The 17998-nt window shown below is 37.5% G+C and overlaps 1 protein-coding gene across 2 annotated transcripts in view; it reads right to left on the bottom strand.

The window, feature by feature from the left end:
• The window catches only part of LOC121295981 (1-phosphatidylinositol 4,5-bisphosphate phosphodiesterase gamma-2-like), a 47423-nt gene that overhangs the window by 19339 nt on the left and 10086 nt on the right, over positions 1-17998 (bottom strand). For both annotated transcript variants that reach the window (XM_041221091.1, XM_041221092.1), the window contains exons 3-16: positions 12516-12662; positions 10926-11019; positions 10128-10175; positions 8610-8694; positions 8016-8099; positions 7421-7464; positions 6185-6257; positions 5422-5523; positions 4475-4593; positions 3642-3727; positions 2469-2586; positions 1651-1819; positions 1043-1159; positions 452-535 (exon numbers count right to left, since the gene is read on the bottom strand). In XM_041221091.1, the coding sequence (XP_041077025.1) occupies positions 452-535; positions 1043-1159; positions 1651-1819; positions 2469-2586; positions 3642-3727; positions 4475-4593; positions 5422-5523; positions 6185-6257; positions 7421-7464; positions 8016-8099; positions 8610-8694; positions 10128-10175; positions 10926-11019; positions 12516-12662 (1370 nt within the window). The remainder of the gene's footprint in view (positions 1-451; positions 536-1042; positions 1160-1650; positions 1820-2468; positions 2587-3641; positions 3728-4474; positions 4594-5421; positions 5524-6184; positions 6258-7420; positions 7465-8015; positions 8100-8609; positions 8695-10127; positions 10176-10925; positions 11020-12515; positions 12663-17998) is intronic.

Raw genomic sequence — 17998 nt, forward strand, 5'->3', positions numbered from 1 at the left:
CCAATTTGAGTTCTTTATTGAAACATGGTGAAACTTGCTAATTATGCAATAGGTTGCAGGGGCTTTGCTACTTTACCAGCAGCTGTCCAAATGCATGGGTTTCAATTATATCTGACTTTTTTATATTGTTGACAGCATACCAGTATCTCTGCCCCACTCAATCACGGCGTGTAGTCAGCTCAGCTGGTCAAAAAAAACCTCATAAACAGAAAGTACAAATATGTACTGTAAAAGGTGAGTTATTTATTTCATTATGTTGTGAGCCCCCTGAAAAAAATGTAATTAAATAAAAGTTGAAAAGTAGCAGGTCTGACGTGAACGATTTACTACATATTTCTTTTTTTTGTTTAAGTCACTTCTTTAGATTTTCCCTGTTGATGGCTTGAACTGAAACATATACAGAATTTCAGGAGAATATAAATGTGAAAACTAAAATAAATCAAAAGACTACCTTGTTCGGTTCTTCCTCAGATTCATACTCCTCAGCGTAAAACAGCTTGTCATCGGCAATTACACAGTAGTGACGATTCCATTTCTAAATGCAGGAAAACAAAATAGAATCACCATTTTCCCAATGGATTATTTTACTGCCGCCCACCCCCACCCCCAATTCAAATAAAAACTGTGGATTCGTCAGAGAAAACACAGGTCAATTGCTTAGATATTAAATAAACCCACAATTAACCCACTTTAATTGTGCCTCGATTGTATAAATAATTTAATAAAAACTAGCAACGAAACAACTTGAGTTTCAAAAGAAAGTTTAATTTACGTTCTTATTGACAACAGTTCACCGATTCAACATAAACCATTACTTATCCCTTACAGAAAATATCTCCCAATAGAATACTTAATTTGCATTCTTTTTTTAATTTAACAATGCATTTTAAGCAGACAGGCCAGCCTTAAGCATTCAAAAGGAATAAATAAAGAGGTTTTGTTTAAGATTTTACTGTATTACAGAAAGTGCCTGAAAAGTACAAGACACTGCTGCACAAGTGGCTGGTGGATCTCTGTTCAGTCGTGGTGGCTTTGTTTGTACCTGATCTACGGGGTCCCAGATACACAGATCCCCCTGCTTTGTGCTTTTACGCAGATCCACCCTGCTGACATATTCATCCATGATGTTATCTTCATCCACAGAACTCAGTTTCTTGTGCTAAAACATAAATAAATAAATATATAATTAAAGGCTAAGTACAGCTAAAGGACATTTTAATTGTATTAATCACAATAACAGGTGAGAAATTACAGAATGCATCCATATAGCCAAATGTAGTATTATGATCATATTTGAAACAATGTAAAAGTATTGTTAAATAAGCAAAAGTTAGGCCCTAAATTGTTTTGGTGGATTGACATTAACTTAATTATATTGCCAGACACTACTGAATATGTATTATGTACCTGAGAATTACCAAGATGACTGATAACCTTCTAAGACACCTGGCTATGATTTGGATTATTACAGACTCCAGAGTGGTGTTTGCTTTCCTGCTGTTTATGATTTTTTATTATTATTCATGAACTTTAAGAATTTTCTCAATTCTGGTGTCATAATAATATTTAACGCTGTTAACTATGGTCAGAAGTATGTAGTACAGTTCCAGTTTTTGAGTTTTATAATAATATTCTTAGAGGTAGACCCACCTTGATAATGATCTTCCGTTTAAGCTGTGTGGGGGAGGGCAACTGATCTGCAAAAGCTTCAATGGGTTCCGTCAACAGCTGCTCCCCAAACACCTCTTTGAACTTGCTGGAGATGTAGCGCTGCTGTTCCACACAGCAATGCTCCTCTACAGACAAAATCAATGGGAACCTAGAGGGAGCAACACGGGTGTGGGTTGTCATGATGCTGAAGCACAAAAAAGATGAATATGATTTTCTCAGTTAAACCCTTTATAAACTTCAGTGTTGTCTAATGCTGAAATAGAATTATTTAGTGTCTTTCGAAATCCTTTGCTTTATTTTAAAATAATGAGCGCTGTCTTTCCTTTTTGATCCCCGGTACGAATCAGTCCTAGGCAGTGTTGGGAAAACTGCTTTTACAAAGTAATCCATTACAGTTACTTGTAAATGTAATTAGTTACAGTTCCTTTTTTTTTTTTTTTTAAACTATTTACAGTTTCAAATAGTTACTTCTCAGGCAGTTTGTATTTTACACAGATCTTTTGGTTTGGTCTGGCAGCAGCTGTAAATATTACTTGAAGATGAAGCTATTAAACCCACTCATTTCCTCCTGACACCATTTTCAAGCAAGATGATGAAAAACATGTTCATGTGACATGTAAGGTTTGGCTTCCACTGCTGAAGAGCTTTCTGATTTCCATACTATGCATTAACCGTAGGCCTACTGTAACTTAAAGCAACTATGTAATGTGTATCCACATTTCGTTACGCGTCTGAAAAAGGAACCATTGCAGTTACAGATTCTGTATATTGGTCAAAATAAATTCTAAAAAGCTTACTCAGACGTGACAAATGCATGATCATTGATTGCTTTCACTACGTCGTCAAATTTAATCTTTGTTGTGCGTGTCCATCCATGGTAGATAATAGGCTCTAGCGGACCGTCCCAACAATCCACTGGAATACAAAACAGAATTACTCACTCAAACGGCATGTCACTTACTAGAGATGTATTATTGACTGGTTTTACATTCCCAGATTTGCACTTATCTTGGACTACCTAAGGTAAGGTTGTCCAAGAAAGCTACTAACCAGGGCGTTTGAAACCAGCTGCAAAAGTTGTATGTGAATACATGTGTTATCCTCCCGCTCACAATTTCTCTTTTCCACTTTTACTTGCATTATTACATTATGTATGTAATATAATAGGGGTCAGGAGTCCTCCAATAACTAATAATAATAAATTATAATTGACAATTATTATTATTTTTTTTTCACCATTCAAATTAAGTGTGGTGTTCTATGCATGGGATTACATCTGTACATAGGATAACATGTACTGGAATTCTGGCAAATACTTCACTGTGATTGGTTGATTTCTGATTTATAATGGGCTGCCAAGTCATATTGTTGAGGCAGAATCACTTGGATCCTTTAAGACTCAACTTGACAAAGTTCTGAGATCAATCAGCTACTAGGAACTGGACGAGCATCGGTGGCCCAGTGGCCTCCTCTCGTTCATAAAAATTCTTATCTTCGTATTCCTCATTAATGACATAAAACTGATACAGCACAGTATTCTAGACAGTACCCTATTCTTCTACATTTTAAATTCTGTTTTGTCTTTAAACAAATCGATATATTACTATGTATTACTTATAAAGGAGTATTGCCAGTTACAATATTTATTGCCATGCGTTGTCCAGTGAGAATACTTTTTTCAAAGAGGACTAAAGTAACCAGAACAAGAGATGAAAGATCACTGGAGATGGAATTTACCAGTACTGGCAGTTTGAAATGATTTACTAAGATTTAAACTGAAACAGTAAGTAGAGAACTTTGGTATTTAAAAAATATATATATATTGTTAACTGTGACAACAAAACCATTGCATGGAAGTTAGTAAAAAAGATTTGTATACAATGAATTTTACATCATCTAGCATGATAGAATAAAAACTACAAAGTTACATATTCATGGCTATAAAAGCTTTTAAGAAGGTGCATACGAACATTCTATGCATCGACACCCCATCCTGAGACACCTGATATAGGCTTCTGTAGAAGATTCACTGCGGATCTGATCTCCTGTGAGGTACCTAAAGAAAATAAAAAACAAAACAGTCAGAATCTTTTCATAATTAACAGTACAGAGGAGTTGATTTATGACTGTGACAGGAAAATACAGACTAATTTACTACTGTGTACAATTTGCATTGCAACAAGAGCTCAGATTACTGTTTCACAGAACCTGATTTACATCTGGACAATGTTAGGGTAAGGTACGATTAGTGCTTATCATGATCAGTTAAACCAGTCATACAAGACGGCATTTTAGTCAATAAATTCTCATTGTATCTGAAATTAACCAGCCAATGTGGAAATGAACTAAGTGCTGCTAGATATTTCATGCTACGTTTTGAGGTGAGAAATTCTTGACACACACACACTATGTGTCAACATTGTTACATTTCTTGTTATACATGTTCTTTAGTGGCGCTTTAAATCCACTCTCTGTACAGAAATGACATTTAAAACAGGCTAGGGGGAATACAGCTTGTAATTATATTAACTCAAAAAGCAGCTTCTCAGTTAAAAGTGTTGTTTCGTCAAAAAACAAAAAGTACAAATTGTTGCTTTCACAAATAGGGACCCTCAGAAGCAATGTTTAAGCTGATTTTTGTGATATCCCAATGAACTATGTGCACTTCTGTTCTTTACAAACCTCGTCACAGAATTCAATAAAGTACATGTACATATGAACCAGAATCAATCCTGTAAATTAAAGTGAGGATCACATTTACAGCAACTGACAATGGAAACCACAAATAATAGAAGTGCCTCACGTGTTGTGAGAGGAGTTGATCCAGTAATGAGACAAGGGGTTATTCATGTCCTGAAAACTAATTTCTGAATACTTCTCATCCCAGATGGAGTTTTCTTTTGAGAACAGGTAATTCAAGAACTGAAACACAGAACGAAAACAAATTTAACTTATAGAAACAGAACTGAATTACATACCTGTCGATATCCAAAACCTGAATTTGTCATTGTATCAATACAGGCCTATGGCCTCATGCCTCAAAACGCACCCAGGCGTATGCAAGACATGTCTTACCGCACACCCTGTCATGGGTAATTACTTACTTGTGTAATTGAAACACCACTGTTACCGGTTTTAATAAATTAATTTTCCTTTCTGTGTAAGGGTATTTTTTGTTGCGGTGGATACCGTATGTTTTTGAAGAACCAATATAGTCATTTTTTTTAATTAAAAAATATATGAGAATGGGAAATGATATTAAACGCCATCACATCAGCTTAAGAAAGGGCCTTTGCTTATTATCTGAAAAAGAAAAAGGTTGTTTAATTTATCTTTTTTTTCTGCCTGAGAGAATCACTACTTTAAGAATGATGAAACAAAGCGTGTAGTTCAGCTTGCAGCTGATCGAGCACTGCACGAACACGCTGGAGTGAGCAGCTTCGTTAAAATCGTATATAAAAAAAAAACAGCATTCAAATGAGCGACTACAGGGGCAAGGATTGATTCGCTACGAGTTGTCGTCTCTGGACAACTATTGGTTTCTGCATTGGGCACAAGGATACGTACACAAGAGACTAACAGCTCCTACTTGCTCCCTTAAATACTTCAACATTCTTCCTGTCCCTGAAGACTGGCATCAGTATTTTGATTGGTTTATTTTAGCATTTAGAATCAATAAAGTGAGCAAAAGCACTTAAACAGATTCTAATGTATTTGTGTCTGACCGTTACCCTTCCACAAAGCACATACCTCGCCGGCATTGAATTCAGGGTCGTTTGTCTTCCTCATGAGATCATCAATAAAAGTTGTCATCAGCTCCCTGACCATGTTCAGATCACTGGCCCATGATTCCTTAGGAAAAAATGCAGGTATGATGAGCAAAACCATAAACATGTGAGAGGAGAGGATGCTGACTATAAATAACATATGTTGTAAAGGCATTGTAGTGCATCAGCATTTAGTTTGAACAGGTGAGGAATGAGGCCGGCACTAGCTGATTTATTGATTGTCCGTTATGCCATGGTCACATGTATAAAACAGGAGCTGAAAGCCAGCTCCTTTGTTCTGCTGCTAAGGTATGACAGGCGGCAGACCCAAACAGATGACAGGTGAAGTATAAAGGAATGAAAGAAATTTGTAAACTGCATTTTAGTTAGAGTAGTGTTCCTGGTGCAGGACCTCCTTGTGTTGGGGCAGTAGTACAAGGTGGAATTACTGTAGGGCACTTTTTTTGTCTTCTGTTTTGCATTTTTTTCAATTTTTTTGTAAAACTGCAGTGCAACCCATAGCCCTATTGAAAGACCAACAGCACCCTGATCGATACCATCGTTGGTAGCTCGGTGGTGGTGCACAGTATTGCCCCTGCACGTTGTAACTGTTTTCTGTCAAACAAATAAAACCTGGGCGTCTGCTTGCTCGCGCTCGCTCTCTCGCTCTCTCTTGACTCCCACACCCTTTTACAAGTTGGTATACAGAAAGGGCTTTCAATAAGCGCTAGGCCATCTGCTTTTACCTTCTGTTGATAGATGAGAAATCTCTGGAAGTCATAAAGTAGGACAGTTGAAGAGTCAGGTTTGTCTGTATTTCTGCAGAAGGCAATAAAACAAGCCCATTAGTGACTTTCATCCCCACCACAGCCATAAATGAGAGCTAGCAGTAACAGGTAAAAGTAAATTATGACCTATATCTACTGTAAGCGCAAACATCCTTCATTTATTTATTTATTGATTGATTTTTTTTAACAATTGTTTTTATTAATTTTCCAATTTTTCTCCCAATTTTGAGAATGTCCAATTTTCATTCAACCTGGTTCACTGTTGCAACTCCTGAGCTGAAATAACTTGGGAGAGATGAAGATGAGCACTTGCGTCCTCCAGAACGAGTACTGTCAGCCGGCCACTTTGTTGGCTCTGCAAGCCCGCTGTGCAGCCATAGTCAGAACTTACAGCCTCGGAAGGACCATGCAATTCTGAAGGCCGTAGTGTGCAGTGAGCCAAGTACTACCCAGCCGACCTAACCCCTATACTGCCCAAGCAGCGCTTGGCCAATTGTGTATTGCCCCCTCAAACTCCCGTCCACGGTAAGGCAAAGGCATAGCTTGGATTTGAATCAGTGATCTCCAAGCTATAGGGCGCATCCTGCACTCCGGGTGGAGTGCCTTTACCAGATACGCCACTCGGAAGCCTGCAAACATCCTTTATAATGGCAAGTAATAGCTTAACTTAAGAACAAAACAAAAACAAAACATCCCCTGTAGTACGGTTATGTTACATCAGATCAAATGGTTTGTAAACTGAAAGCAATATGGACAAGTGTAAAATATAATTGTTATGTCCAGAGGTTAAAAAACAACACTGTTTCAGGTTCATACCTGTAATATGTCTTTACTGAAAGAATCATAAGTACAACTGTGCACTTTAAGACCCAATGTCAAAGCAGAAAGCTGCTTAATACCCGCTAAGTTGCTGCTGAGTTTTAATGTTTTATGACTGAGTATGTGGTTTTTACTTCATATTTATTGTGAAGTATTTGTTGTGGTGTTGTGTGCCTCTTGCCAGGTCATCATTGCAAATGAGCATGTGTTCTCAATTGACTCATTTGGATAAATAAAGGTTTGGTCTGATTGATTTAAGAGAATAGGAGGACAATTTTTTAATTGCAACTGACTGAAGCATTTTCATGATTTGCAGAATTTCTGATGAAGAGATTTCATACAAGAAATTGTTAATTTGTAAAAAGGCGGCCATACCCCATAATGAAGGCACATGACTCCTTCTTAAACTCTTCCAGAATCTGAAAGCAATGTTTAACAGTTAGGAAGTTTTTATTGGACAATAACTGTTAAGGAACTTGATCAAGAGACCATAGGAAAAGATGTGTCCCGAATGTAAAGACAATATCTCAAAGCATTTGATCTCAATCATTGTAAAGTGAAATAAAGCATTGTGAAAGCATAGGTAAGCACTGTGAAGCATAGAGAGGCATGGTAAAGCAAAAAACAAACATTGCAAACCATGGTAAATGCACAGAATATCCATAGGAAAATTATATGAAAACTACAATATTACAGTATTAATGTTCAGTGGTAAACCGTTATAAGGGTGACTAGAGATTAAAATTGTTACATTAATAGACAACACCAATAATAGAACCAAGAGAATCATAGAATGCAGTTGTGTGCTGAATATCAATCCAATATCTCAAAGCGTTTGGACTTGATCATTCAGTCAATGACATACTTGTTAATATTAAAGTGTCCCTTTTGAGGGTGCTTATGTTTTTGAGGGGTTACATAAAATAGTAAAAGCAAAGGTTTATATTATTGGAACACAGAAACAACTTACTTCTTTCTGATTTTCAAACATCACATTGTTGTAAAACTTGTAAAACTGCTCAAAGTTGAGTACATCTTTGCGTGCTCCTATTTCCTTTAAAAAATATATATATATGGAAGAAGACATTTTAAAATGTGGTTTCAGTTTTTTTTTTTTTTTGATTAGCTTCTGAAAAGCCCATTAAAAAAGGCATAATTCACAGTTTCAGAGCAAAGATATCCAGATGTCACCAAAAAGAAGTAAAAACATATACTTCTACAGATATAAAGAAACATTTGAATGTTTGCCATTTATTTTCTTTAAAAGAACTCCCAGAAGCTAGACGCATTGTCTTGCATATGAGTGCCAATCACTGCTTTTCAATTGAATTCCTTGATGCAAGCACTGAAGTATCTGTTCAACAAATATGCTTCTCTAACACAACTTCAAATAAATTACCATTAAAAAGCAGATTCACCTTTACCCTAATGTGTTTGTTTTTGAGATAGATAAATCCTAAACTTAGGGAATTATGGCAATACTGTATATATAGTAAACGATTTTCTGTAATTAGTTTGTTAACACCATGTACTTTAATAAGAAATGCAAAGAGAGGATAATTACCGCAAACCTGTCCTTAAGAAACCTTGCATTCAGCACTTTAAAGTTCAATAGAGGCAGCAGGGCTTTGGTCTCCTTCATGGTGATGCTGCGAGACAAAACGACAAATATTACAAACAAAGCAACTCAACAGAAAAGACATGGTACTGTAGATTACCAATTGGAGGCTGACTTTAGAGAACACAGTACCAACACATTTTCACAACAGTAAAAGGATTGTCCTGCATTCCGATACAAGACTAGGCCCATGCCTAATAACAACCCAGCTCTGTGAATTTGACTTTAAATCAATGTCCACGTTAAAGTAACCTTCCAATAGCTCTCTAATTGTTTAATAACCCTTTCAGCATTAGGTAACTGTACAAAGCAACTTCCCTAGAATAACTGGTTAATTAGTCAGTGTCTTCCACAAAAAATGCAAATTAAAAAGGGCACAGATATACATATTAGTATGATAGATTAGTTTACTGGCCTGCTGCCATGAGTGGAGTTATCTTTTCTATACAAGACTGTCCTGAGTGTAGTTATCTTTCTTAGACCTTGTAACAGGGTCTTGCTTGTGGGTGTGTGCATTTCCTGCTGAGCGACAGGCAGGAGATCAAGACAGGGGTTGAAGTTGACACGCCCCGCAGGTGCGCCGAACTTATTAACAAACAAACAGAAATAAAGTAAATAAAGGTTGTCGTGTGACGTTACCAACGATGGTAACGCACAGAGGACTAATACAGCAAGCTGTACAAAAATGCAAAATAAAACACAGCACAAAAAACTACCAAAATAAAAGTGCCGTAAAAACGGCATGCGCTACTCCCTAAAGCATGGAGGTTCCGCCTTATACACCTCGCTAACTATACATTAGTGGGATTTACAATCCTTGAACTAATCTTCTCTGTTCAATTACAACCAAACCCCGACTCTGACTACTAAGAAGGCCATCGGCAGTTTCGCTTCTGATCCCGGGTCACTCTCACTGCGATCAGGATTACGAAGCCAGGTCTCCATTTCTGGGTAGCATGGACGACCTTCAGCCCGTTGTCCGTGGCTTTGCAGCAGCCCCGAGGTGAAAACAGGACCTCTATATAACTGATGCCATGCTGGAACGCACCTACCTGCTGATTATCCACAGCTGGCAATCACACATAGCAGGCAGGCTATCCCAGGAGCATCAGGTACTTCATTAAATTAATTACAACAATTACACACTTATTTACAATATATACACAAACCCACTCTTCATGTGCAGGGCTCCTCCCCTGCTACAGACCTATATACAGGTCTGCAGCACTGAACGAGTTACACAATTCATAACTAATGACATTTTCCAAGAACGACAGCATAGTGGACCTGAACAAAAGAGCAATATAAGTTTGAACTTTTGCTTAAAAAGAATTATCCTGCAGCTTGAAAATAAGCATGCCCTGGAGTTTTCTGCCTACTTCATCAATTCAAATGCCTACCATGTACAATATGCCTGGGTTCATGCACTAGTAACGTAGTGAGTCACAGCAAAATGTTTGTTACCTGCTTTTTTTGGATTGGTCTACTGAATACATCTGCTTTCTCAACCAGCTGTTAAAAAAGAAAAATGCAAATGTCACCATACATCCTGTCAAGTATAAATGATTCATAGTAGTAATGTTGCCATAAATGGCAAACATAATGATCATTGCAAGCGGTGCCATATTGAAATGAATTCCCTACAGGTGGCAGTCTCACTCATCAGGGGGTTGTTTCAGTTACTTTAACCTTCTGCAAACTGCAAGGTTTGCAAATATTCAAATATTCTTGAACTTGGAATTGAGTTCACCTGCGATGTGAGATAGTCATGACATGCAATACCACCAGGAGAACACATACCCACATAATTGTGTGTAACTGCATGGCTGCTTTACAGCTTAACATCACACTTTAACATTTTAGATATCCATGGAGACTGAATTAGTTACAGGTCCACCTAAAACAGAACTGATGCCTCCTGGTCTGCTAACACACCGCAACAAGTTACAGCACTAGTAGTAGTAGTACTAGTAGTATTAAACTGGTTGTAATGTATATTTGTATAATTCAGCATAACAAAGTTTAATTGTTGTTTACAACAGCTGAAGGAAAGAGAGAGCATCCTTACAGACTAGTGAAACCTCTTAAATGTGCAGTATTTCATTTATTTTTGTTAGGAAACAAATCCATGATGCTAGTACCCAACCACTGTGTCAACTCATTAGCAGCAGATAGAGCGAGTATGAAATAAAGACATATATGTTTGAACATGGAAGAGCTTCACTGTTTAATAAAATCTCAAACTCAAATTAAAAAGCATACCTTTCTATAATCGCAGGTGTAGGTGCCTTCAACGCCTCCTGTTTCAGTATTTCTAAACCGCATAACCACTTTTTTGTATCTTCAAAAGAATCAGCTGAAAAGAGCAAACAAAATTAGGAAATTGTTGCAAAAAAAAATAAAAAAATTGCCTATTGAGGAAAACCTTGAAAAAAAGGTTTTGATTGATTGCCAAGAGTTGAGCATTTGTTATCTGTTTGATCCTACTCAGCCACCTTGCCGATTAAAAATACTGGTATCCATGAATAGACAATTGTCCATTCAACATATATTTTCAAATGGTTTCAATGAGCTAGCTATCTCATGAGATAAGTGCTACCCTAAAAAGCATACATTTTCTAGGAACGATAAACTGGGGCTGAGGGAACATACTAGGATAATAATCATTGCACACCTTTTTATTTATTTTTTTGTACTAGAGCCTTAACAATTAAAACATGTTTTTAATGTGTTTTTTCCCATGTATTAATTGATTTCATTAAGCGTGACGAATCACACATTTTATCACCATTTTCTCTATCTGTAAATGTCCAATTTGATTATCGCCACAGCGCCCACAGGACTGAACAACTTTTCGACAGGTTTGTGACAGGCTTGTAACACTTTACATTTGTTTGTAACAACGTTGCACAGGAACTGAATTTAAACACTGCAAACTTTTCAGCTACAGACACATTTTGTTTAGCACCTTGTTCATCGAGGGGAGGGGAAGCGCGTGTTCACACAGCACTGAGGGTGAGGGTGGATGTTTTGCGAGTTATCAACTTATCTGAGGACTGCTTTTTATAAATGACAGCTTCATATTAAACTATTCTAGCAGTAACTTGTTTATTTAGATATTAAAGAAAAATACTTGAATGAAAAAAAAACATGTGCACTATATACTAAGTTAGTAACGTATCACTACCGAACTGGAAGGACAGAGGAAATGACATCTTTCACTCTGATATTTAAAATGAAGATCCTCGGTACAGTACTCTTTACCCAATTACAATTCTTAGTTTAACATGTTATAACAATAATGTACATTGGACTTCTCTGGAGTTCTATAGGCATTGTAAAGTTTTTAAACCAAGTGTCCTAATCAAGCTCCAATTTTCCAAGTTAATAAATTAATTTGGCTTTAGTTTACCATGCTTTTGAAATAAAGAGACAGTATAAACTTGAGATTGGCACTTATACAAAACAGGATTTTTTTTATTTATTTATTTTTTTTTTTACTTCAGTCTGTCTTTTAGAACTAAACCCCATTGGAGTGGCCTTTTAAGGGAATCTGTGTTACTCTAGTTTGTTTCAATGATAACTGACTTTATAAGAAGTGGTTTACAAATAAGATTACTTTTGCTAACATCTTTTTAAAGACTTCTAACAGTAAAAGGTACAGTAACAGAAACCTTGTAAACACAATAGGCTGATCAGCAGCTCTTAAAGGACAATGCTCTAGGGGAGGTTGATATCTGCTCAAGCTGCAGAAATTAACTGGATTTGTGGAAAAAGACTGATAAAATGCAAACGTTTGAAACTATAAAATTGGCAAGGGGCTATGGAGTAACTGAAAGGGGACATACTTACCGGCCAGACTCAAGGTGTTCAGCACAAACTGGGATCCATACAATATGGTGAAGCACTTTTCCTCTTCCACGTTTTGTTTCTCTTTAAAACGTTCAAAATCCTTGCAATTTCTTCCTGGTCTGACTTCTCTGATCTCACTTAAATCCACTGAAATAAAAAAAAAAAAAAGACTCTGACAAGATGCATATTCTGAGTAAAGGTATGACAGCTATCACTTTGTATATCACCCTGCTTTAGTCATCACTGCCTGAAGTGTAAAGCACTCCTTTGGTCTCAATAAAACACTCTGCCACTATGTATTTTCATTGGAAACATTTAAAAGTATGTAGATCTGTTCATTACCATGACTTTGGAAAGAAAAGTCTAATATAACATAATGGATTCAGATTCATAATTTATACAATTACAGTATTAATTTGACCTTTCTATTTGACCCTCTTGCAGCCTTTGAATTCCACTAAAACAACTATTAGCAATGTGAAAGACCTGAATACAAGTTACTATAATCACCTGCAAGTCAAAATCCATACAAATGCTTAGAAAAACTCAAAAGGCACTGAAGATACAATGTCCTACTGGTGAAAAAGTATATGCCTGCTGCGTAGAAATAAATTAAAACTTGGTAGCATATAACTGAATACATTTATTTTCAAACTAGCATCAATTCATCCACACCTTAACACTAGTCCTCCTTTGCAGATGGCAGAAAGCTTGGGGAAGTGGCTGACACAGTCACAGGAAATGGAAAAAGAGATTTAGACCGCATACAGAACTGGTCAAAGGTGGCAAATGAAATTCAATGTCAACAAATGTAAAGTGCTACAAAAATGTAACCTCCAAATACCAAATGGGGGGATAAAGATCAGGCCCACCAAGAAAAAAAAAATAGACTAATAATAGACTCGTCGCTGTCAGCAAACAGACAGAAAAGCAATCAAAAAGGCAAACAGAATGCTTGGATGTAGATGTAAACCCGAGATTATGATGAGGTTGTACAAGGCCAATAGCATGGCTGAATTCGAAGTCTATTGAAAAAAGTAAAACAAAAACATCTAAAACCCTTGTTTAAAATTTAAGAAAGCCTAAGGGAATGACACAGCTTGCAAAATATAGAGTGGGATAAGACAAATAGGAGGTGAATCCAAGGAGGGTGTATAGGCAAAGTGAGGGTCGAATGTATTCAAAAGTTTGTCTGGCAAACAAATAAGATGGCAGCACAGCATTGCTATGAAAATTCTGTATAGGGAAGTGCTTGCTCAAGTTATAGATAGAGGCATGCGACAAGAGAAAATCAGAGCTATTAGTATGATGAAAATGTTGATGACATTGACATACAGTACCAGTCAAAAGTTTGAGTACACTTGCTATAAACTAGGTTTTTTTCATAATTGACAATGTTTTACGTCGTATACGTTTCTGTAAATACTTGAAAATTAAAACGCATGTTACAATATACAAAACAAAACATAAGGAATCAAACCAATACTCAAGAAAATTGAAAATTGTCTCTAAATCTTGGATTCCTCAAAATAGCCATCCTTTGCCTTAATAACAGCCTCACAAACACAAGGCATTCGGTTAACAGGTTTCAGCAGGAAATCACCCGACATGTCTTCCCAGCTCTTCTGCAACAATTCCCAGATATGTAGGGCACTTGTGGGTAGCTTTGCTTTGACAGTTCGTCCCATGCAGGTTCTACGGGATTGAGGTCTGGAGACTGGGAAGGTCATGTCATTAGATTGAGTTGTCCTTCACTTTCCTTCTTTGCAAGATAGTTCTTGCACAACTTTGAGGTGTGTTTTGGGTCAATATCTTGCTGAAGAATGAAGGACTGCCCAACCAGCCATAATCCTGATGGAATGGCATGCCTCTGAAGTATGCTACGATAGCCATGCTGATTGAGCTTGCCATGGCCTTGGAAAAGATCACCAACTCTGTCAACAGCAAAGCAACCCCAGACCATGATACTGCCTCCTCCATGCTTGACAGTGGGAACCACACATGCAGAACTCATGCGCTCACCCTCTCTGCGTCTTACAAATACTCGGCGGTTGGACCCAAATATTTCAAATTTTGACTCATCAGTCCATAAGACCGACTTCCACTCCTCAAACGTGTTTTTTGGCCCAGGCAAGTCTCTTGCTCTTATTCTGCACTCTTAACAATGGTTTCTTTGTAGCAATTCTTCCAGTTAGGCCAGCTTCATGCAATCTCCTCTGAACAGTTGATGTTGAAACATCTGTACTTCTAGTAGCATTTAGCTGAGCTTGTATTTCAGGAGCAGTTAATCGCTGGTTTCGTAGACTTGTGACTCGAATGAACTTGTTCTCTGATTCTAAGGTCACCCTTGGCCTGCCTGACCTTGTTCGATCCTCATCAGTGCCAGTTTCTTCAAATTGTTTGATGGCCTTGGCCACAGCAGTTACAGACACTTGCAAAGTTCTTGTGATTTGTCTTAAAGGTTGACCTTCATTTCTTAAAAGTAATTACAGACTGTCTTTTTTCTTTCCTTAACTGAGCGTATTTTGCCATTTTCTGCTCCCTTATATTCAGGAATGACAAACGTGTGCCTATGCTACCTATATTTATAGTAATCATGGACCTTCACCTGTTAACAATAATTGGTGACTAAAGGTTAAGTAGGTAACATGCTAGTTAACTCAGAGAACATCTAACAAAGACACGTTTACACTTAGGCCAGTGTTCTAACGTGTTATACACATTTCAGACTTTTAACTGACTTGGGCTTCAGACTTGGGCTTCAAACCTCGTGCAGAAGGTGGCCATCTACCGAATTAATTAAGTGATTAATTTGTTGCTAATCGGGAGATGGTCACCTACATAAATGCCTGCAGCTCTCTGCACTGAGGGTGGGGTGTTCAGAGGAGGAACGAGAGCGAGCGAGGAGAGAAATATAAAATATAATACAGGATCAGTGACAGCAATCTGCCCAGCCTGACCTGTGTGTGTAATTTATTTTGTGTTCGTGATTTGTTGTTGTTTGAATATTTATTTTGCTCTGTGAGCACAGTGTTATTTTTGTCTAAATATTTTATTTATTTTTGGTTATTTAATAAGCTGCAGCTCCCTGACCTGTGTGTGCTTTCTTCTGGTCTGAGTCATCGCAACGCCATTTCCTGCCACAGTCACATACAGGCAGATGGATGAACGGACAGACAGACACCCCTGAAATGCCCAGAATCTGATACTCTCAATATGTAAATAATGTGAACACCAAGTTTCATGACAATTAGAAGAGCATAAGGGCTGCCTGTATCAGGTCTGCAGCTTTTTAAAGTCATGGGTGACGTTGCTAAACCCCAAACAGATCATACCTGAAACTTGCATAAGAAAGCCACAGCCTTGAGTAGTTTTACTATGGCAGCATGCAGTTTTTCTTGCATGACACAGATGATGAACTTGAATACAGTACAGTTTCAATCAGAAACCAAAAGGTCTCAAGACAACAATATGGCAGCCTCTTAAGTCACAGGTCAGTGAAGGATATAGTTAAATTACAGAGTTTCAACAGCATGGAAGATATGCAATCTACAATGGTCTATGAGAAGTTATTACAGTAGCTAAAAAGCAGCAGTGGACTTACAAATACATACATCACAATATATTTCAAGTTTAATCATCATCAAGACCTTCTAAGATGGATGCCGTATTGGATCGAAGGCCAAGGTCGCCCAACACATCTCCTGTGGTGTATGTTATATCTGCAGGCATTGCTGCATAAAAAATTCTACATTACTGACCACAAAATGTAGGTGCCTGATCTGTTTCTAAACCTTGTGTATCAGACAGTGGATCTATTCACATGATCTAAAGAGCAGCAGATATCCCTGCCCCTATCTGACTTTGAACAATTTGCATCTTGCTTTCCTGTGACACTGACGACTCACACTGTACAGAGACTTCACGGCAGTTGTTCTGAAAACCTTGGCTCCCCCTGGTACAAAAGAAGCACTGTGCGCCCTATGAATATGTAAATATGGCCCGAACGGAAAAAAAGACTCAGCCTGCTGTGCAAATTTATTCTCACTAATCAGACAGAATAAACTCATGCTCATGCACATAGTGGATTTTAATTACGAACATATTTAAAGAATGTCTCAAATAAACTAATTGCATCAAAGTACTTGGTTCTAAAGTAGTGTGACAGCACTGTTTGACATAGAGTGTCAGTCTCATTCAGGACTTTTAGCCCTGTCCTCTAGTGTAAAAAGAAGATGACAATCATAGTATTGTTGTTTAAACAGGCTGGTGTCTGTATCTTTATTCACAAAAGTTTAACAAAACAGCAAACAAAACCAAACAAAAGCCTAGTTCCGTCTTGGCGTTACTAACTAAACTGTGACGTTTCACTGACTAATGACCAGGCAGCTAAGCTGCTTACCTGCTTTTTCAAAACAAAACATTATATGGATTCGTTAAATATAATGGTTGCCTTATATACAGTTCCAGGCGGTCTTTTCAACACCTTAGCTTTTGTCTAGAACCCAATGAGAGACTTGAACAGGGTTTTTAGCCCTGCTTAAATATCAACCTTTTAATACAGGTGAAACCAATTACTCAACCCTGGGTAACTGCAGACTGCCCCCTTCTAGTCCAGGTATTCTGGGAAATAGTTCACCTTAGACCATCAGGACTACATTTTCCTTCCACAATTTTTTACATAGGATACAGTCTGCACCTTATACGCGGCCCTATATAGCTTCCTTCGATGACAGTACCATGCACTTTGTCACAGTAGCATGAAAGTATTTTCATTCTTGGCGGGACACACAGCACGATTGAATTGCTGTGACCTGTACATTTTGCAGAAAACATCTACCTCAGCTTTTTTAAAAATGTTATTATTTCCAAAGAATTACTTTCCATTCAGATGGCTTTCTCATCACGTTTCTTATCCCGTGCTGTGCTTGTAATTCACATAGTTTCATATACTGCAGTCTGCACTTCATGTTAAATAATATTGAACCAACAGAAGTAAAACAATGTATTTCTCCAATGTGACTGGATGTGATCGATGTTTGTCATTAACATAGGGACAGGTTCCTTAAATAGGTACAACTGAGTTGCTGTTTCCCTGGAGTTTAATGAAGGAGAAACAACGGCAAGCGCACAAGCTTCACCGAATTCCCAGGAAAGATTTTAGGGTTTTGTTTCCATGCTGACTTCGATGGGAAATTAGGACTGTCCAGACGATACAGGATGCTAGTATAGAAAGTAAAACAAATGCTTGTATACACATGTATTTAACAGTGCATTAAGGTTAGAATACTGTATGAAGCAGTTTTTGATTCTTAACCAACAGAACACAATTCCACAACTGTGTATAAAATGTTTTTAAAAAGTGTATCTTTGAATGGTCAAAATGTTAAAAATATGTGGCAACGAAATGGTACATTCTTACTGGACAATTCCAGATAAGATACATCTGTGTACAAATGAGAGGACACTATTTCAAAGTTGGG

Source organism: Polyodon spathula, chromosome 21 (genome assembly GCF_017654505.1).
Source record: "Polyodon spathula isolate WHYD16114869_AA chromosome 21, ASM1765450v1, whole genome shotgun sequence".
Classification (NCBI taxonomy): domain Eukaryota; kingdom Metazoa; phylum Chordata; class Actinopteri; order Acipenseriformes; family Polyodontidae; genus Polyodon; species Polyodon spathula.